Below are 22334 nucleotides of genomic sequence, written 5' to 3'. Positions count from 1 at the left end.
GAGTGGTGTGGGGCGGGGTGGGGTAGGGTATGGGGTAGGGTAGGGTTGGGTAGGGTTGTGTAGGTAGATCAAAAACACTTTTACATGTACTCTAGTATATAATGTTACAGATTTATATTTTTGTTATTAGAATTATGCAAGTATCATTTTTTGTGAAATTCTTGAATTACTTCTTACTTACATTTTGTCATCAATGGTCAGTTTTGTTACTAAGCAAATGATTATATGAAAATTGCTCCCTACTGTTGTTTAATGGTAAATGAACAACGATACCAAGTTCTGAAGCATAGGACTTAAAGCAGAAGGAAATGAGCCTACGTGATAAAAAGCCTCACATCGGTTACTGATCTATAAAATCAGATCAAATCAAACTAAAACCTGATCAAAATTAAATAAAAAATGTGAAAATATATTAATGCTTGCATTTGTTTGCAATTAAAATGTTACCTAAATGTCACTATGTTGTCCTTGTATTGCTATAATAGTTTAAGAACGCTAATTTCATACTTAATACTTTAAATTAAGATTGAAAAGTGTCTTCATTTAATAACTTATAAAACATACATTGGATGTCAGACAAGAAATATAAAGAAAAAAGAAAAAAAACGAAAATGAATTATAAGCATATAACATTATTATTATTATCATTCATTTACATACATGCAAACAAAATGTTGATCATAATAAATAAATAAATGGACATAACGATAGTATATTTTTTAACAGAATGATAATTATAAGGTAATCACACCATTTGGCATAATCAATGGTAAAACATGAAGTTATTTACAAATATTCGTGAACAGTTCAGATCTAAATATCACTGTGTACATCACATGGCATCAAAGTGGAATTTCTGTGCTTCTTGGCGCTTCTCTTTTCTGTCTTCAACCTTAAATAATAAATATGAAATCACAAGACCAGTTGAACAGAGAACCATTTAATCATTAACAAGTATTCATCATACAAAAATAAGCATTCTTGAATAAACATATTATGGAGTATCATACTAACATACTTAAAACAACCAAACAAGACACTTTTGTTAATTTCATGGCAAACTATCATTTTTAAGTTAGTGATGGAGGGACCAACACTTCAAATTAGTGATCAAGGCAATGTAGGACATATTTGCATTTTTTCAAACCCCTGAAAAGGTTTTTATCATGTGCAAGTCCAAGTTTAAGGAAAGTGATAGACCAGAAACCTTTTATATGAGAATCTGTTTCTTCTATATTTTAGCATATAAAATGAACAAATGTATCCCTTGAAATAAAACAACATTTCTCTGTAAACTATATAACCCATTTCAATGTATTTGAAAGAATGTTTTCTCATATTGCTATGCAATATATGTCTGAGATGGAAAAGAAGTGTTGTGATCCTAAAAGTTTATTATTAAAATATAAAAGCACAGAATATAATGTGCAACTATTATGACCTTTAATGTCATGCTTAGAAGAATATCATGTTACTGTTTTCAATCATATATGTAAAATGTGAAAACTAGTGTACACCTATATGAATAATTTAAAAATATTGTTCACACAGATGAAGAATGTGACACTCTTGTTCACACATATAAAGAATATGGCACCTTCGTAAACACTTGTGACAAGAGACACATATATTTCACAAATTCAAATACTGACACCTTTTTTACATTTATGAATGATTACAATTTCATGCATGTGAAGAATAAAATCTATTGTTCACTTCAAAGACAACTTATATCTATTTGTTTACATGCATTTAATAATGATTCATTGTTCACACATTAGAACCATGGACATATAATACATGGTTAACTACTTTGAAGATTGATACATATTTTTCCCAGACATGGCTAATGAGATCCTAATTGATACCAACACGAAATATACTGCTTATGAAATATAGGGTCCCACAAACCATGACACCCTGATACAGCTAAACAACACTAACGGAGCCCTATTGAACTCCATTAGAATAAATGATACTCTTAAAATGTTTCATAGATTTGCTTTTGATTTTGTTTTTACACATTGTGCACAAAGTAAATGAGGTCATAACAGTATATATTTAGTGAGGTATGCTTTAATCAATTTCATTTGCTACCAGTAACGTTATTATAGTATGTCAATGCATATTAACAAGCTATACAATCACATCAGGCTGCACTTACGCGATCCCTCCAGTGGAGTATAGCAACAATGCCAGCTATGAAGCCACACGTACCCAGCAGTGCTGCCCCAGTGAGCAACATGAGACGACTTGGCATTACAAACAGCTTACTGCTCCATCTGAAACAATACCCACACAGTCCATAAAAGGCTATTATTCCTTCGTAAAAAAGGGGCCTTATATAGGGTATTTCCCAAACCAGAATATCCTTAAAATGATGCTATTTCCCCAAATTGTATGTTTATCTTTGAAGATTTATTTTCCTTTCTCTGTTTTGATTATGTATTTTCCCCATAAATGGAAGGCCCTTACTCCCCTAAAAAAGCCTTGTAGAGGGACATATCCAAAAGTATAAGGAACTGCAAACTGAAATGATTTGACTTAATATAGCCTGCTTTGAAAACAGCCAAAATAAATGCAAGTTTGTCGACACCAAAGCTCATTTTGCTTTGATTTTGTGTGCAAGGCCATTAAAAACAAGACCTGTGTTTGTGAAACACAATGCCCCCTTCTGCGCCGCTTTGAAGCAATATATTTGACCTTTGACCTTGAAGGATGACATCGACCTTTCACCACTCAAAATGTGCAGCTCCATGAGATGCACATGCATGCCAAATATAAAGTTGCTATCGTCAATATTGCAAAAGTTATGACCAAGGTTAAAGTTTTGGGACAGACACACAGATACAATGACAGACAGACAGGTAAAAAACCATATGCCCCCGATCATTTGATCCGGGGGCATGAAAACTGGTGAAAATTGAAATTAATGTCTGCTGAAATCAAAAATTGTTGTCAGATAGTTATGTGAACACGGGTCCTGGATTTTTATGGTAAAACCGACAATTAAGGCATGTTCTTCTAAAATTATGTATGAATATAAAAACAGTTTGTACCAAATATTTGCTATTTCGAACTAGAGCTTTGTCACAGACGTGACGTATACCCCCACGTGCCGAATTGACACAGAGTCACATACTATTTTGCTGTCTTCACAAAACAAGAGAATCTAATTTATTGCGATTTTTAAGAATTATTATGCCATTATCATTTATTGCCATTTTTGACCTTTGAACTCAAAGTGTGACCTTGACCTTGGAGATATCGATATAATTCTTGTGTGCGACACACCGTCCAATGATGGTGAACAAATGATTTTAAAATGTCACAATGAACGACATAGTTATGGCCCGGACAAGCTCATTTATGGCCATTTTTGACTTCTGAACTCAAAGTGTGACCTTGACCTTGGAGATATCAACGTAATTCTTTTGCGCAACACACTGTCCAGTGATGGTGGACAAATGTGCTAAATGATTTTAAATCTCACAATGAACGACATAGTTATGGCCCGGACAAGCTCGTTTATGGCCGTTTTTTTACATTTGAACTCAAAGTGTGACCTCGACCTTTGAGATATCGACGTAATTCTTTCGCATGACACACCGTCCAATCGTCCAATGACGGTGAACAAATGTGCCAAATGATTTTAAAATCTCACAATGAGCAACATAGTTATTGCCAGGACAAGATTTCGGGACTGACCGACAGATCAACCGACCAACAGACAGACCGACACAGTGACTCCTATATAGCCCCCATTACCAATGGTGGGGTATAATTAAGTAAACATTTAAAGAAAGATGACTAGCAACTAGGAAGGTATCCACATGTAATTGCTTCAATGCGGATATTACTTAACATAACAAATAACAAGAGCTGCGTCTGTGAAACACAATGCCCGCTACTGCGCTTTATAGTCCCACAGCAGATATTTTAGAGAAAACAAGGCCCATAACTTAGTAAAAAATCAACAGACTGTAACGAAACTCACACTTCATCTGTAAGTAGACTCATATACCAACAATCAGTTCAATATCTGAAAGCCTTGCGTAATAAACCTTCAGCAAACATTTATCATATTGAACATTTCTAACTCCAAGGCCCATAACTTTGCCAAAAATCAATAGCATGGAACGATTTTCACACTTCATCTGAAGGTTAGTATGTAGGTAGACTCAGATATCAAAAATCATGCTTAATATCTTATTATAAAACCCATCTTTATCTTTTTTTTTCACGAACATTTATGAGTATCTCATGTTTGCATTGAATTTATTTTTTGCTTTTTACTAGACATTTTTGGTATAATTCATAACAACAAAATCAGTGGCAAGCTTACATTGAAAAAAAAGACAATCATGTGATGGAAGGAAACCTGAAGCAAAACAAATTATACAAAGGTTACAGTCAGCAGTCTTGAACAAGAAGAGGAATCAGAAATATGCTAACTTTGAAGGGTCCTGTATGGGGTATGGAATGATCACAAGCTGAGAGTTGGGAATCACCGACTGGAATTCATGATTGAGCTGCTTCTGAAAACATAGCAAAAATATTTTAAAGAATTGTACTTCACTCAAGGAAAATGCGTTTTATGCATGAACGCATGAACCCTAAATGGGCTTCTGCAATCTGCACAGGCTAATCAGGGACAGCGCGTTCAATTCACAAAATATTTTTTATTTAAAGGAAATCTCTTCTTTGCAAAAAACCCAGTTCAGAGCAGAAAGTGTCTTCCCTGATTAGCATGTCAGAGTGCACATGCGAATCTGGGAAGACACTTTGCAGACATGAATGAAGCCCTGTTTTCCCAAGCAAGCCTCAAAAATAAATTAAGCTTCTTTTGAAATGTGTTATAAATTATGAAATGAGATAAGTATGCTTACAATACTGAAAAAACCTCTCCAGATTTTAAGTTTTAAAACTTTAAATATTTTTATGGTTTAACATGTATAAGTTATGAATGTGCTGTTCAATGCATTCTTATTATCAGTTTAGTCTTAAAATTAAGGTCATGTGAACAACTTCAAGAAAATAAAGAACATTTTTAATAAACAACTCAAATGAACTTATCAGTTTGGTTTGTGCTTAGCAGCTAAAATTTTACAACAAATGAGAAATGTGTTCTGTGGCAAAGTCTACATAATGTAATTGTATAATAGTATAAGAGGCTGTGTTCAATAAACGCAGATGCTCCCGTTGGAATTCTTTCAGTATTAACTTATTTGCCCATTAGATCTTAGATCAAAGTAAGGACAGTGTCAAGTTGAAAATGAGATGAGGTGATGTGACTTTGCTGAATGTTGAATGAAAGTAGCAAGGCCTTTCAGTAGGTTGTATTGATGGGTTATGGTTAGGGTTAGGGAAAAGAAAATTGGGTAAACTAATAATTTTGACCATCTGACTTATTCTTAGTCCAAAAGTAGGAGTGTTTCAATATTAAAATTAAGTCGGAAATGTAGGTGTTTTGACAATTTTCATAGTCAACCTTCATGTAAATATCAATGAGTTATTCATGTGATATGAAATGAATCCTTTCGGGTTAACCTTGTACAGACTGACAGGGCAAACAAACAAACAGGTCAAGCGCTATATACAAATGCTGTGAAATAGGTGAAATGCAAATTTGTAAAACATATCATGCAATAGTCATCTTACGGAAATGACAACTTACTGTAGTGTTTGTGGCAATGCCAACTTGCAAGGAGTCCACAAAGTTTGGTGCCTGTCCCAGACCAAACACGTTGTATGGCAGTTGTAAAGGGAGGTATGCGGACTGGGATAACTGGTAGGCTGGAAATGACGAGAGCCTCATTTTGGAAAAACAGAGCTTAATGCATGTGCGTAAAGTGTCGTCCCAGATCAGCCTGCGCAGTCTACACAAGCTTATAAGAGACAACACTTTCCGCCTTTACAGGATTTTCCTTAAGGAGATACTATGTTTAAATAAACAAGATATGTGTTTGTCAGAAACACTATGTCCCCTTTTGCGCCGCTTTGAAGCTATATATTTGACCTTTGACCTTGAAGGTTGACCTTGACCTTTCACCATTCAAAATGTGCAGCTCCATGAGATACACATGCATGCCAAATATCAAGTTGCTATATTCAATATAGCAAAAGTTATTGCAAAATGTTAAAGTTGGCGCAAACCAACAGACCAACCAACCAACAGACAGGGCAAAAACAATATGTCCCCCACTATAGTGGTGGGGGACATAAAAATTCCATATGGCGCAAGGTGTGGTCCCTGATTAGCCTTTGCCAACTGCACAGACTAATCTGGGACAGCACTTTACACACATGCATAAGGCCCTGTTTTTCCAGAGAGGGGTTGAGAGTGAACAAAGTGGGCCCTTATACCCTTTGGTTAATGAGAACCAATGTAAATATTAATACACTCATAGATTTGATAATCTTCTATAAATTTACCACAATAAAAAATCAGTTCAAAGTATTAACAGATTCTGCAGAACTTAGCTTTTGTAGCAATGCATAAATGCCAATAAATAAAGATTCCGAATTTTAACCCTGTTTTCTTCAAACATTAAAATTTTAAACAACTAGACCATAGAAGCAGCCTCATAGCTTAAAAGTACAGGCCATAATTGTAAAGTTTCAGATATAAGATAACCTGCCTTTGGAGTTTGCATTCATTCGTTACATAATAATCTTTTTTCACGATAACTTGGATCTACAAAAAAAAACATTTGCACACTTGTAATTTGATACTTTGCCAACAACAGCCCATAACTTGACACAAACACACTTGGGATTAAGCTAACTTGGAAAGACAGAAAATTCCCCTTCAATCTTAATCATGGCCAAATTTAGAAAATTTAATAAAACACTTTCAATTTCAACAAGAGCCATGTTAACATGGCCATCCCCGCTGAAATGTGTTTGCTTGTATGAGAACATTTGTTTTAGACAGTAGAATAATAAATAAAAGGAGATAATTAAAATACTATGGCAGATAGAGTTATGGTTCGTGTTCACTGCACTTCTCCTAGTTGCCATCTGTTTATATTTCTAGTTTCAAGTAAATCCCTTCAGTAGATTTAGAGTTATGCTCTGGACAAAAACTTACTTTAAAATTATATCAAAGGCAAATTATTCAAAAACTAAGGTAGATAGAGTTATGGTTCTAAGTCACTGCACTTCTCCTACTTTCCATCTGTTTATATTTCAAGTTTCAAGTAAATCCCTTCAGGCGAATTAGAGTTATGCTCCGGACAAAAATTTACTTTGAAATTATATAAAGAGAGATAATTAAAAAACTAAGGTAGATAGAGTTACGGTTCGTGGTCACTGCACCTCGCCTAGTTGAAATCTCTTTATATTTCAATTTTATAAGTAAATCCCTTCAGTAAATTTAGAGTTATGCTCCTGACAAAAATTTAATTTTAAATTAAATAAAGGGAGATAATTCAAAACCTAAGGTAGATAGAGTTATGGTACTTAGTCACTGCACTTCTCCTACTTGCCATCTGCTTATATTTCAAGTTTCAAGTAAATCCCTTCAGTAGATTTAGAGTAATGCTCCCGACAAAAAAAATACTTTGAAATTATATAAAGGCAAATTATTCAAAAACTAAGGTAGATAGAGTAATGGTTCTTTGTCACTGCACTACTCCTAGTTGCCATCTGTTTATATTTCAAGTTTCAAGTAAATCTCTTCAGTAGATTTAGAGAAATGCTCCAGACAAAAACTTACTTTGAAATTAAATAAAGGGAGATAATTCAAAACATAAGGTAGATATAGTTATGGTTCTTAGTTACTGCACTTCTCCTACTTTCCTTCTGTTTATATTTCAAGTTTCAAGTAAATCCCTTCATTTGAGATTTAGAGTTATGCTCCGGACAAAAATTTACTTTGAAATTATATAAAGGGAGATAATTCAAAAACTAAGGTAGATAGAGATATGGTTTTTGATCACTGCAATTCTCCTAGTTGCCATCTGTTTATATTCTAAGTTTAAAGTAAATCCATTGAAAAATATGGAGTAATGCTCTGGACAAAGTTTCGGACGGAAGGACGGACGGACAGTCGGATGGGACCAATTACTATATCCCCTCCAAAATTTCGGCGGGGATTAAAAACATGCTTACCAACTTTCTCCTGATTTTTACCCTTCACATCTATAGTTTTGTAACGTATGGTAGGGCCGGGCTGGTTCACACCATAGGGCTGAAATATATGAACTGATTTGAAATGCTTTTTGGGGCAATACATTGTGCGGACAAAAGATGACAAGTTTATCATACTAGATTGTTAAACTATGGCTAAATACACTGGCTGGAATATGTTTTTTTGTATACACCACATTGCATGGTTGCAAATCAATACACCCCTACTCATTAAGGGGTATACTGATCCTCAAGACCTTTCATGTTTAACTTGAGCTGCAATAAAAAGCTTGAATCATTGATGGGTTTGGTATTTAAATAATTCTTTATATTTAATAAATTGAGCAATGTTCATGGCATAATCAAATAGAATATCGGTTGCAATTATGTTAAATTAGTGCTTTTGTATTGACAGAAAATAAAATGTTGAAACGAATATTTATTCTGTATGCTCATGATTTACCTTTCTATTACCTGGGCAATCATAGTTACATCTACCACTGACAACTGAAAAGAAAATAGAATTTTTGCTTAAAAGTTACAGTATCATTAAAACAAGAGCACCGCATAACGGGGGCCAAAGCTCTGCTGGGGGTGCAGTTTTGAATAAATGAAAGATTGTCAGATTATTTTTGTTTTAGAGGTCACATGGACCTTGACCTTTGACCTAGTGACCCCAAAACGGGTGTAGCGTGAAGAACCCATTAAAGTGCATCTACATATGAACTTTCAAAGTTGTAGGTGGAAGCACTTTGATTTTAGAGCATAATGTAAAGGTTTAAGCACAACGCGGATGGCAGACGTCAGACGACAGACGGCGGACGACGAGCTGGCTATGACAATACCTCGGGTTTTCTCCGAAAACGGCCCAGCTAAAAACAAATACAAAGGCAAAAATGAAGGAACAGTAACATTTAAATTAACTCTTCTAATGTATTCTTCTCCCATTTAGAATTTGCCTAAAATATTTCGATATATGGCAGACATCAACATAAGCTTTTCTTCACATGCACTTAATACAGTTTACATAGAAATAAATTTACTAGGGGCTTGTTTATTCTTTGAGTGCATTTTGTTTATCGTTTTCATCCGAGTAATTACCAGGCATAATAAGCTGAAATTTAACAAATCTTTATAATAAGGATGCAACTTTAAGACACATCAGTAAATTTTAGAAATATAAATCCATAATTAATATGGGATTTATTATAGCTCCCCTAGCATGTCGGTTCATTTAACATCGCAAAGAGTGTACAAGTGCTTTTACATGAAAGGCAAATAAAATAATATATTTTAAAAGATCAGACGAGTGAAGCACAATTTTAATCAAGTCTTATGTTTGAGGTCAATTAGTCAGATGAATCTTTCATTGAAAATATTCAAGGATTATTTCACAACACTAAACACACAAGTATTAAGCCCACCATCGTCTAAGTTATCTTATCATGAAAAAATTCTTCACAATGGCAACCTATGTAAAAGACCGAGCCAGTCCGATTGAGATAGCTCGATTTTTCTAATCGGCATACCTCGCTGATTATCATTGATAAAGGTATAGGAAGCTAAGCTATAAATAGGACAGCATATTCTGTGAAAAGATTTAATAATAGTTTGAAAACTTTAATTTTAAATCAGTTATATTAAATCCATTATATGCTTATAGATCAATGAAACAACTATGCATTTTCTGTATTGTATTTGACGTGATTCAGTAAATAAATTGCGAATTAAAACGTGTATAATTAACTTTCAACGCGATCATGAGTGTAAAGAAAACGAATTATTTAGAACCTGCCATTTGTAAACGTTGTAGCGACTACGGTATATAAACAGCATAATAGCCATATCATATCTGTGATACTCGCTCTTCTGCGTGCTTTCTCATTTTGCATATTTAATAAACTTTTCAAACATAAATTACAGAGCAACATCAGTGCACATACTATGTTTGACAATTCATTCATTTGTTGGATATTGTTTGCTGTTTTAAACACATATTAGGTCATATCGCGGAGATTTAGTTAACCTTACCATGTGTTCATGGGCGACCTCCCGTATTCAAGTGCTCTTACCACTTTGTGCTCATACCCACTTTCGATCAGGAATCATCATGAAATTATTGCCGTACTTAACGAACAAACATGCCTAAGCTTATTGAATTAGAGAAAAAGAGCAATAATCAAAAGAGAAAAAGTATATGTTCATGCACATGGGATTGTGAAATCACGTCCGTACACATAGCATCATTAACTTAGGAAAAGAAACAACGAAATATAAAGTTTGGTATGATATGCATGTGAAATTAAAAAGCATGGTGTACTTAAAGAGCATGTCAAGTTTTGAATTTATATGCTGAAACGTAATGTTATAACCCACAAACGTTTTACTGTAACAGACAGTTTTTTAAGATGAGTGGTACAGAAAATACACGTCGAATACCTTTTTAAAGATATTTCTTGTTATATTTGATCGAGAATGTAACCCGCCTCCCAGTTTCGCTGAAAGGATCAAGTTCCCCACGGGTACTACTTCTCCGTACCCCCAATTTTTTTTTTCGTACCCTACATTTTTCGTACCCAAATTTGTTCGTACCCATTTTTTTTCGTACCCAAATTTTTGCTCGTAACCAAATTTTTTTTCGTACCCAATTTTTTTAATTCCCAAATTGTTTTCGTAACCAAATCTTTTTACGTACTTACTTTTTTTGGCATAATTTTTGTACCCAAAATTTGTGTACCCATTTTTTTCCTACCCAAAATTTTCGTACCCACATTCACAATTGTGGTGGTGTAGATAAACTTAAATAGATGCTTTTATATCAATCCTCTTCAAAAGCATCGTCACACCAGTACTGTCAGTATTTTGATTCTAGAATGTGACTCATATTGTGAACAATTCCAAGTGAGTTTACCTGTGACCTTCATGAAGCAGGCATCATCAACAAAGTCATGTTTACCTGTGACCTTCATGAAGCAGGCATCATCAACAAAGTCATGTTCAGTAGCACCAATCACAGGCTGACCCTCTGAGTTCAAACTGGTGTGAACAATGTCAAGGATCCCCTGAAATAGCAAACACAAGTAGAAACATGTGAAAAGCTGAGATAACTGTCTTGTGTTTACTGTATGTAAACCTTTTTCAGGCGTTGGGCAGTATCATATTTCAGTCATACAGCAGTGGCAAAAAAACATGTTTTTGCCTTTTCTTTGATAGGCAAAGCCAATCTAAGCAGTTAACGAGAACTTAGTGCCAATTGTGTTTCTTTGTACTTTGGTTAGCTGTTTCCAATAATATCTCAGTCATAACATCTATGACTGCAACAAACAGCTGCTCAAGATTGCACAAATTAGTAAATGTTGCAGATCAATAGTTGAACAATTGTTTGTGTACATTATCATAATGTGTGGCACAATACTGTAGATTATTATTATTATATGATTAAAGATCAATATACCACAGGTCTTTAAATCATAATCATTTCAACAATAATAAGGTTAGGAATAGATTCATGTTAACCCTTAATATACCACAACATGTACATTAAGAAGAAAATGACTTTGGTTATGCAACCCTATTCTATGATTACCACTGATTAATAAATGTGTAATTGGACAACACAATTATTTACTCAAAAGTAACAACAGTTATTTTGTAGTTGAAAATCAATGAAAAAGCTAAAAAAGGAACATTGGGAAACGTTCTTGGAAAACTATCTGAATGCATATGCCTTAGGGACTTTTTCACATTTTGGTAAATTGACAAAATTAAAACAAAATGTTTGACATTCGCATATTTCATTGTAGTTTTGATATTTGTGAGGAAACAGTAATACTGAACATTTACCATGCTCTATAATATCCATTATATGCATCTTTTCAAATTTGATGATTGAAAAACCTGCAAACTATACAGAATTGCAAGCCGAAACGATTGAACAATTTGTAGAGTTCTGTTGATGTCGTCATATTTTGTGACAAACTTCAATACATGCCAACATCTGTGAAAAGGTCCCTTTAAAGTGTTGGATAAGGGGATTTCCATTCAGAAGAGACTTCCTTTAAGCCAAAAAAAACATAAAAGTGGAAAGTGTCGTCCCTGATTAGCCTGTGCATACTGCAAAGGCAAATCTGGGAGAACACTTTTTGCACATGTTTAAGCTCAGTTTTTCCAGATCAAGGCTTCATTGCCTTTAAGATGACGTACATTGTCTCGGAGATCGTAGAAGGCAGGTAGGAGAGATCTCGAGTCGTGTCCTTCAATCCATGTGTTCCAGTTGATCTCAAATGTACGGGAAAACTCCCCACAGTTACTCGTACATTCCTTGTTGAACATGAGCACAGCCCGATGTAGGTTTCTGCAAGCAAGCAGATCTTCATGCAACAAAAATATTCTGTAAATATCCTTAAAATATTGCCTTCATCCTTTAGAAATTGTCAGTTATGAGTAAACATAAAATTTAGGAAATTATTAATAAGTGAACAAAGAACATTTTGCTCAAGTCAACAAAAAGGTGACAAACAAGAACTTCTTTTCACTCTATTTCATCTTCAGCATCACATATTTGGACTAAAGTACATTTTAAAGCCCGCTTCTGCAAGAAGCCTTGAAAATACACTTTACAAATCTTGACAGTCAAGACAGAAATTTATGTTTCATATGATTTTTTAAATAAATACTTTTAAAACGATAATCTTATTTTTGAAAGTATAATACTATATCAGCCATTGATATTTCTCTTTAATTTTTAACCAATAGCAAACTACCACCCATTTGAGGCGCCTTCTTGAAAAACAGGGCTTAATGCATGTGCGTTAAGATATCATCCCATATTAGCCTGTGCATTTAGTACAAGCCCAGGGACAACACTTTCCACCAAGAATGGATTTTTTCTAAGACCAGATTAAAAACAACAAGAGATGTGTTTGTCAGAAACACAATGCCCCCTATTGCGTCGCTTTGAAATAAAATTTCAATATATCATTTGGCAGGTTTAGAAATTATCCCCCTTTTAAGCTTATTACTTCCCTTGGATTGCATTTTTTTACTTTTGACCTTGAAGGATGACCTTGACCTTTCACCACTCAAAATGTGCAGCTCCATGAGATACACATGCATGCCAAATATCAAGTTGCTATCGTCAATATTGCAAAAGTTATGTTAAAATTTTAAGTTTTCGGACGGACTGATGGACGGACGGACTGATGGACGGACGGACAGACAGTTCAAATGCTATATGCCACCCTACCGGGGGCATAAAAAACAACATAATAGTGGAAAGTGTCATTCCCTGATTAGCCTGTACAGACCTCACAGGATAATCAGGGTCAACACTTTATACACATGAATTAAGACCCTCTTTTCCAGACAGCAGATCATATAGACTTTTACGAGTGTATTTGTACATGAGTGACAACGATGGTGGTCAGACACATGAGCTGGCCCAGATAGCAGTGAAAGTGCGCACTGACTGCACAGGCTAGTTTGGTACTTTATGAAAATGCGTTAAGCTCCATTTTCTTAAGCAATGCTCATATAATCCTTACCCAGCGGCATTGCCCACTACAACCAGAAGATCAGGGTGACTATCCAGGTTGAAGTCCCCCACCCTCAGGGTTGGGGGGAGGCGCAGGAGACCAGAAGGCTGGCTGGGGATGAAGCTCCATTTGACAGCTCCATTGTCATAGTTCACAGGAAGGTTCACCCACTGGAAGTGTAAGTTACATGCATTTTAGCCTCTCTCTAAAAAAAAACAGGGTTCACCCTTTGCATGCTGGGAAATTTGTCTTCTGCTAAAATGTCGTCTGCTGAATTTCTAAAATTAGCATTTTCTTTTATTTTTTTAAAGAATACTATCAGAATAGCAAACAGTTTTAATCCTGATGAGACGCCACGTTTTGTGGCGTCTCATCTGGATCCAAACTGTTTTCAAAGGCCTTTAAAATTCGGTTCCTGCACTGAAAGATTAGGTCTAATGTACACAGGGTTAAACGACTGATTAACAAGATTTTATTTTTAAAACAGGACATTTTTCCCAACTAATTTTTCCACAAATCTGACTATTCACGTTCTGTGGCGTCTCATCGGGATCCAAACTGTTTGCAAAGGCCTTTAAAATTCGGTTCCACCACTTAAAGATTTAAATGCATGTGCGTAAAGTGTCATCCCTGATTAGCCTGTGCAGTCCACATAGGTTCATAAGGGGCGACACTTTTTCACTTAGACTGGATATTGGTTTAGTGCAGTCCACACAGGTTCATAAGGGGCGACACTTTTCACTTAGACTGGATATTGGTTTAGTGCAGTCCACACAGGTTAATAAGGGGCGACACTTTTTCACTTAGACTGGATATAGCCTGTGCAGTCCACACAGGTTAATAAGGGGCGACACTTTTTCACTTAGACTGGATATAGCCTGTGCAGTCAACACAGGTTCATAAGGGGCGACACTTTTCACTTAGACTGGATATAGCCTGTGCAGTCCACACAGGTTCATAAGGGGCAACACTTTTTCACTTAGACTGGATATAGCCTGTGCAGTCCACACAGGTTCATAAGGGGTGACACTTTTCACTTAGACTGGATATAGCCTGTGCAGTCCACACAGGTTCATAAGGGGCGACACTTTTCACTTAGACTGGATATAGCCTGTGCAGTCCACACAGGTTCATAAGGGGCGACACTTTTTCACTTAGACTGGATATAGCCTGTGCAGTCCACACAGGTTCATAAGGGGCAACACTTTTCACTTAGACTGGATATAGCCTGTGCAGTCCACACAGGTTCATAAGGGGCGACACTTTTTCACTTAGACTGGATATAGCCTGTGCAGTCCACACAGGTTCATAAGGGGCGACACTTTTCACTTAGACTGGATATAGCCTGTGCAGTCAACACAGGTTCATAAGGGGCGACACTTTTTCACTTAGACTGGATATAGCCTGTGCAGTCCACACAGGTTCATAAGGGGCGACACTTTTCACTTAGACTGGATATTGGTTTAGTGCAGTCCACACAGGTTCATAAGGGGCGACACTTTTCACTTAGACTGGATATAGCCTGTGCAGTCCACACAGGTTCATAAGGGGCGACACTTTTCACTTAGACTGGATATAGCCTGTGCAGTCCACACAGGTTCATAAGGGGCGACACTTTTTCACTTAGACTGGATATAGCCTGTGCAGTCCACACAGGTTCATAAGGGGCGACACTTTTCACTTAGACTGGATATAGCCTGTGCAGTTCACACAGGTTCATAAGGGGCGACACTTTTTCACTTAGACTGGATATAGCCTGTGCAGTCCACACAGGTTCATAAGGGGCGACACTTTTCACTTAGACTGGATATAGCCTGTGCAGTCCACACAGGTTCATAAGGGGCGACACTTTTTCACTTAGACTGGATATAGCCTGTGCAGTCCACACAGGTTCATAAGGGGCGACACTTTTCACTTAAACTGGATATAGCCTGTGCAGTCCACACAGGTTCATAAGGGGCGACACTTTTCACTTAGACTGGATATAGCCTGTGCAGTCCACACAGGTTCATAAGGGGCGACACTTTTCACTTAGACTGGATATAGCCTGTGCAGTCCACACAGGTTCAAAAGGGGCAACACTTTTCACTTAGACTGGATATAGCCTGAGCAGTCCACACAGGTTCATAAGGGGCGACACTTTTCACTTAGACTGGATATAGCCTGTGCAGTCCACACAGGTTCATAAGGGGCGACACTTTTCACTTAGACTGGATAAAGCCTGTGCAGTCCACACAGGTTCATAAGGGGCGACACTTTTCACTTAGACTGGATATAGCCTGTGCAGTCCACACAGGTTCATAAGGGGCGACACTTTTCGCTTGGACTGGATATAGCCTGTGCAGTCCACACAGGTTCATAAGGGGCGACACTTTTCGCTTGGACTGGATATAGCCTGTGCAGTCCACACAGGTTCATAAGGGGCGACACTTTTTCACTTAGACTGGATATAGCCTGTGCAGTCCACACAGGTTCATAAGGGGCGACACTTTTCGCTTGGACTGGATATAGCCTGTGCAGTCCACACAGGTTCATAAGGGGCGACACTTTTTCACTTAGACTGGATATAGCCTGTGCAGTCCACACAGGTTCATAAGGGGCGACACTTTTCGCTTGGACTGGATATAGCCTGTGCAGTCCACACAGGTTCATAAGGGGCGACACTTTTCGCTTGGACTGGATATAGCCTGTGCAGTCCACACAGGTTCATAAGGGGCGACACTTTTCGCTTGGACTGGATATAGCCTGTGCAGTCCACACAGGTTCATAAGGGGCGACACTTTTCGCTTGGACTGGATATAGCCTGTGCAGTCCACACAGGTTCATAAGGGGCGACACTTTTCGCTTGGACTGGATATAGCCTGTGCAGTCCACACAGGTTCATAAGGGGCGACACTTTTCGCTTGGACTGGATATAGCCTGTGCAGTCCACACAGGTTCATAAGGGGCGACACTTTTCGCTTGGACTGGATATAGCCTGTGCAGTCCACACAGGTTCATAAGGGGCGACACTTTTTCACTTAGACTGGATAACCCTAACCCTAACCCAGGGGCGACACTTTTCGCTTGGACTGGATATTGGTTTAGAAGATACTTCCTATAAATAAAATATTCCATTAAAGAAGAAAGGGTCATCCTTGATTAGCCTGTAATGATTACACAGGCTTATCTGGGACGACACTTAACACACATGCATTAAGCCCTGTTTTCCCAATGCAAGGCTCATTTATAAAGTATTCAATTTTCTGTTGCAAATAATATTTGATATAATATATTTTATCTTACAAATTTTATATCGTGTAAAAAATATAATAAATTAACTTCAAAACAAATGGATAGATGAATGAAATGGGAAATCGTGCAGGACTGGTAACTTCATGATTCAATACTTGCCTCTTTCATGTGCTGTATTAAATTGGGAACCCAAACACAGCTCACCACTTAGAATAAATGTTTTTGCAAATTTCTGTCAAATTAATAAGAAATGACAAATATGTCTATAAAATGTACATGAGCAACTTGCCACCTTATTGCCATTGTAGACAAGCAGGACACTCTGAGCACACACATCGTCTAAACAGCCTGGTAAGAACGGGTCAACTGTTAAATCTCCATCTGAAAAACAAATATTTGAGTTGCGATCTGGGGAAAAAGGGCTTAACCCTTTCCCACATAGATACGCATTTTGATGCATTTGTAGTCCCTCAGAAAGTTAAATTTATTCCAAGACCTTTCTTACTAGACTCAAATTTTAAAGGCTTCATTTCCATTCCTTATATACTGATGAGTAGCAAACAGCATAAAAAACCTGAACAGACTGCGAATTACTCGCAGGCTGTTCTGGTTTTATGCTGTTTGCACATAGCCATTTTCACTTTGTTCTAAGTGGGAAAGGGTTAATACATAAGCCAAGTGTAAACCTGGGTTAGCCTGTGCAGGCTGCTGAGGCTTATCTGGGCAACTTTATGCTTTTATGAAATTAGGGTTTAAAAAAAGTTTCTCCTTAAATGAAATCCAGTGTACACTCAAAAAGTTGGCCCTGAGAGGCCATTCTGGGACGACACTTTACGCACATGCAAAAACAAGATGTGTTTGTGAAACACAATGTCCCCCTATATGACGTTTGACCTTGAAGGATGACCTTGACCTTGTGAAGGATGACCTTGACCTTTCACCACTCAAAATGTGCAGCTCCATGAGATACACATGCATGCCAAATATCAAGTTGCTATCTTCAATATTGCAAAAGTATTCATAAAATAAGTGATTTGGGCCACATATATTTGACCTCTGACCTTGAAGGATGACCTTGACCTTTTACCACTCAAAATGTGCAGCTCCATGAGATGCACATGCATGCCAAATATCAAGTTGCTATCTTCAATATTGCAAAAGTATTTATAAAATAAGCGATTTGGGCCACATATATTTGACCTCTGACCTTGAAGGATGACCTTGACCTTGACCTTTCACCACTCAAAATGTGCAGCTCCATGAGAAAAACATGCATGCCAAATATGAAGTTGCTATCTTCAATATTGCAAAAGTATTCATAAAATGAGCGATTTTGGCCACATATATTTGACCTCTGACCTTGAAGGATGACCTTGACATTGAACTTTCACCACTCAAAATGTGCAGCTTCATGAGATACACATGCATGCCAAATATGAAGTTGCTATCTTCAATATAGCAAAAGTTATTGCCAAATGTTAAAGTTGGCGCAAACAGACCAACAGACCAACAGACAGGGCAAAAACAATATGTCCCCCACTACTATAGTGGGGGACATAAAAACTGTTTTCTACGAGCGAGGGTCATTTATTGGTAATGTTTGGGGCTGTCCAGATATCAAAATAGAGCAAATCACATTTTGTGACTCTGAATCGATTCCTTCTCACAGATCATGTGAGCTTAGTTTAAACATACTTATTTTACGTATAATTTCAACGAAACCCAAAGGCTTATTGAAAATGAAATGCTCTTGAATTCTTTTTTGTGTGGAATCAGTACTTTGTGTAGTTTATGGGGATCTTAAGAATTCTCCCACACTGGGGATCAAACCTGTCACCACAAGGTAGGAAGAAGTCATGTGAGTTTGGTTTGTGGTCACCATACTGGACAGGTGGGATTTTCTCCCAAAACACAAGAACACATCAAAATTGTATGCTTGTATTTATCAGTGAAAGCTAAATATCAATTAATTGCAGCCATATTTAAAATTCATCACGACTTAAGTGAATGTTGCAACTTTATCAGGTCATTGTGCTGTGACACACTCAGCATCCTCACATAAAACAGCCTCAGACACAGACAGATTTCATAACCTATTAACAACATATGCATGTAATGAAGATTTTTTGTGCAACTGATAACTTTTTGCAGGGGAATTTTCGTTTCATTATCATAAAAAAATCAACAGATGAATGTCAAATTTAAAGAAACTTCCGTCACAGAGTTATATTACAACAATGTCAGCAATCTTACCTAAATCTTGGAAAGAAATCTGGCCAAATACTTTCAGTTGTTTTTCAAATGTTACTGGTAAAGTTGTTCCGTTCCATGTCAAAACACCATCCTGAAAGTGTGACAAATGACTAAGTACGTATTTTCAGGATTATCAAAACTAAGCAATAAAACATCAAAATTTAACCCTTTGAAAACTGGAACCGGATTTTGAAGGCCTTTGCAAACAGTTTGGATCCAGATGAGACGCCACAGAACGTGGCGTCTCATCAGGATCCAAACTGTTTGCTATTCTGATAGGGGTTTTTTTGAAAAAAAATCGAAGAAAATGCTAAGTTAAGAAATTTAGCAGACACCGTTTCAGCAGACGACAAATTTCCCAGCATGCAAAGGGTTAAGTGAGTCTCACTTTGGAGAACTGGGCTAAATGCATGCGTGTCCCAGGGATGACACTCTCTGGCGTGTCCCATGGATGACACTCTCTGGCGTGTCCCAGGGATGTCATGACACTCTCTGCTTAAATGGTATTTTTCGTTTAAAGGAAGTCTCTTCTTAGCAAAAATTCAGTAAAGGCAGACAGTGTCTTCCCTAATTAGCAGACTGCACAAGCTAATCTGGGACAACACTTAAGGCACATGCATAAGACCCTGAGGGAAGCTCATGTCTTTTAAATTAATTAAAACACAAAGCTGTTTCCAAACATTTTTGCCCACAAAAGCAACATCATCAAGGCATACGTTTTTGCATAAGTTTTGTTGAAATAAATTAACATTACGCAATATTGCATTCATGCATACACAGTACTTGTAAACTATAATAAATGTTTAATTATATTAATGCATGAACATTGTGTTTCGGGTGAACCCTGTTTTAATCAGTTTTTGTTCATAGTTGGTGTTATCTTATATAAGTAGTGGATATGAACAAGAAATTTTCTCCCAATATAATTTCTGGAGTTAAATGGTTTGCTATAAAATCATTTATACATGTTGGCATAAAATGTAGTGGCTTTTCAAAAAGTAACTTTTTTAGTGGATACCTAATTTCGTGGTTTCTGACTTTTGGAAAAATATGTGGAAGTTTGTATTGGCCATTTTCTAATATATTCGTGATACATTCATGGATGAGTAAACCCACAAAATCAACAAATTATATTTAACAATATATAATATCAACAATGATTCTTTACAATAAGCAGTGGTTATCTACATTCATGCTGCTGATTTTAAATTGCTTGAATACTTACCTTGTTGATCCAATACTCTAGTTGTGGCACACTGTCGTTCTCAGACACGATGCATAAATCTGAAAGATACAGCCAGGAGGTAACAATCTGTTTTTAGCTGCATGCCCTGCAGGGCTACCGACTGACATATTCACATCCTAACTAACATCAAAATGTTGCCCTTGCGCCATTCAAAAATGGTGAAAAACAAAGCATTGCATAGTAGTTACCCGTACTTTAAGTTTCATGTTTGTTACAATCACGTCTACCAAAACATGATTTTTCTACAGTAATTTGTGTACATCAAGCTGTTATGATATTTCATGGGTAAATACAAACTGTCAATACAAATATTACCCCAAGAACGAACAAATTGGCTAGTTACTGTTACAAAAAGAATTATTAATGCATTATTCAGTATCAAGTATATGCACAGTCTGATCTCTCCACTTTCAGACAATATCAAGTATATGCACAGTCTGATCTCTCCACTTTCAGACAATATCAAGTATATGCACAGTCTGATCTCTCCACTTTCAGACAATATCAAGTATATGCACAGTCTGATCTCTACACTTTCAGACAATATCAAGTATATGCACAGTCTGATCTCTCCACTTTCAGACAATATCAAGTATATGCACAGTCTGATCTCTCCACTTTCAGACAATATCAAGTATATGCACAGTCTGATCTCTCCACTTTCAGACAATATCAAGTATATGCACAGTCTGATCTCTACACTTTCAGACAATATCAAGTATATGCACAGTCTGATCTCTCTACTTTCAGACAATATCAAGTATATGCACAGTCTGATCTCTCCACTTTCAGACAATATCAAGTATATGCACAGTCTGATCTCTCCACTTTCAGACAATATCAAGTATATGCACAGTCTGATCTCTCCACTTTCAGACAATATCAAGTATATGCACAGTCTGATCTCTCCACTTTCAGACGAGCACCTTATGCAAACTGAAGACTCTGACCTAAACGGTGAGCGGAATTTCACACCTATGTACAGTCAAATAAAAGTTCATAAAATATAACGCAGACTTGATCCATTTAGTCAACTCTCTGTACAGATCAGAATTAAAGGATGCAATCATATTATAATAGCTTGATTTAATAAGATTATAATTTCAAATATCATTTAGCTGGAGTCAGCTTTTGGATTTGATTGGGGCACTTTTTTTACAGTTTTGTATTTGCATATGTATGAGTCAAGACTTGAAATACAGTGAAATGGAAAATGTGCGTTTATATACATGTATAAAGCCATTTCTTTTTTAATTGAATGAGCATGACATTAATTGTTGATTTATCACAATAGGGTTCTGTTTGGACTTCAAGTGATCAAAGAAAACAACTTGATGGATATGACATATCCGATACAGTTCAATCTTGCTTCATTAAATTACAAAGTCAAGTAAGAAAATGTGAAAAGTACTAGTACCGTCTTGATCCTCCTAATTTCAAGATAATTAGAACTTAAATTAATATTAAACTATTGCTGTAGAAAAAGCAAAAATGAACAATTTTTTATTGAAATGCATAATTCATAAAGACATCTTTTATGAAACTAAAACCACCCCAACATATCCCCAAACAAACCAGGAGTGAGATCGTTGTTAAGGTCTACAAAGGCACTGGTCTGTGGTATTCTCAGGGGGGCAAACTGAGCAAGGCCTGACGGAACTTTCAACACTTCCTCTGAGTAGTTTCTACCAACACTGGAAAGAAGAAACATGCAGAACTGAGAAAGTGGCGTGTCTGCTTTAAGTATAAAATACCTGGGTACTCATAATATTCGTAGTGCTATTTAAAAAAGGGAAAAAACTGATTTTCGTGACATGATTTTATAATTTACTTAATCTTTGGACTTTTTTGCCCTTTAAAACAGGTTTAAAGCAAATCAAATTTATACAATGTAGGTGGATGAAATTAAACAATATATTGAAGATATTCAAATG

General features: G+C 36.5%; 1 protein-coding gene across 3 annotated transcripts in view; it reads right to left on the bottom strand.

Annotated features, from left to right (window-relative positions):
- Nucleotides 1-22334, bottom strand: part of LOC127838677 (T-cell immunomodulatory protein-like) — a 75083-nt gene that overhangs the window by 35653 nt on the left and 17096 nt on the right. The window contains exons 5-17 of one of the 3 annotated variants that reach the window (XM_052366545.1): nucleotides 21976-22094; nucleotides 20380-20438; nucleotides 19155-19245; nucleotides 17194-17282; nucleotides 13677-13837; nucleotides 12337-12487; nucleotides 11090-11195; nucleotides 8597-8640; nucleotides 8116-8194; nucleotides 5678-5796; nucleotides 4456-4538; nucleotides 2165-2282; nucleotides 617-892 (exon numbers count right to left, since the gene is read on the bottom strand). In XM_052366545.1, the coding sequence (XP_052222505.1) occupies nucleotides 833-892; nucleotides 2165-2282; nucleotides 4456-4538; nucleotides 5678-5796; nucleotides 8116-8194; nucleotides 8597-8640; nucleotides 11090-11195; nucleotides 12337-12487; nucleotides 13677-13837; nucleotides 17194-17282; nucleotides 19155-19245; nucleotides 20380-20438; nucleotides 21976-22094 (1279 nt within the window). In that variant the 3' untranslated portion in view covers nucleotides 617-832. Of the gene's footprint in view, nucleotides 1-616; nucleotides 893-2164; nucleotides 2283-4455; nucleotides 4539-5677; nucleotides 5797-8115; nucleotides 8195-8596; nucleotides 8641-11089; nucleotides 11196-12336; nucleotides 12489-13676; nucleotides 13838-17193; nucleotides 17283-19154; nucleotides 19246-20379; nucleotides 20439-21975; nucleotides 22095-22334 lie in introns of those variants that run through there. The other 2 variants (XM_052366546.1, XM_052366547.1) reach the window with 2 other exon arrangements.

This window comes from Dreissena polymorpha, chromosome 7 (assembly GCF_020536995.1).
Source record: "Dreissena polymorpha isolate Duluth1 chromosome 7, UMN_Dpol_1.0, whole genome shotgun sequence".
Taxonomy (NCBI): Eukaryota; Metazoa; Mollusca; class Bivalvia; order Myida; family Dreissenidae; genus Dreissena; species Dreissena polymorpha.
The sequence above is the reverse complement of the archived record's forward strand: the minus strand, read 5'-3'. Positions and strand labels throughout refer to the sequence as shown.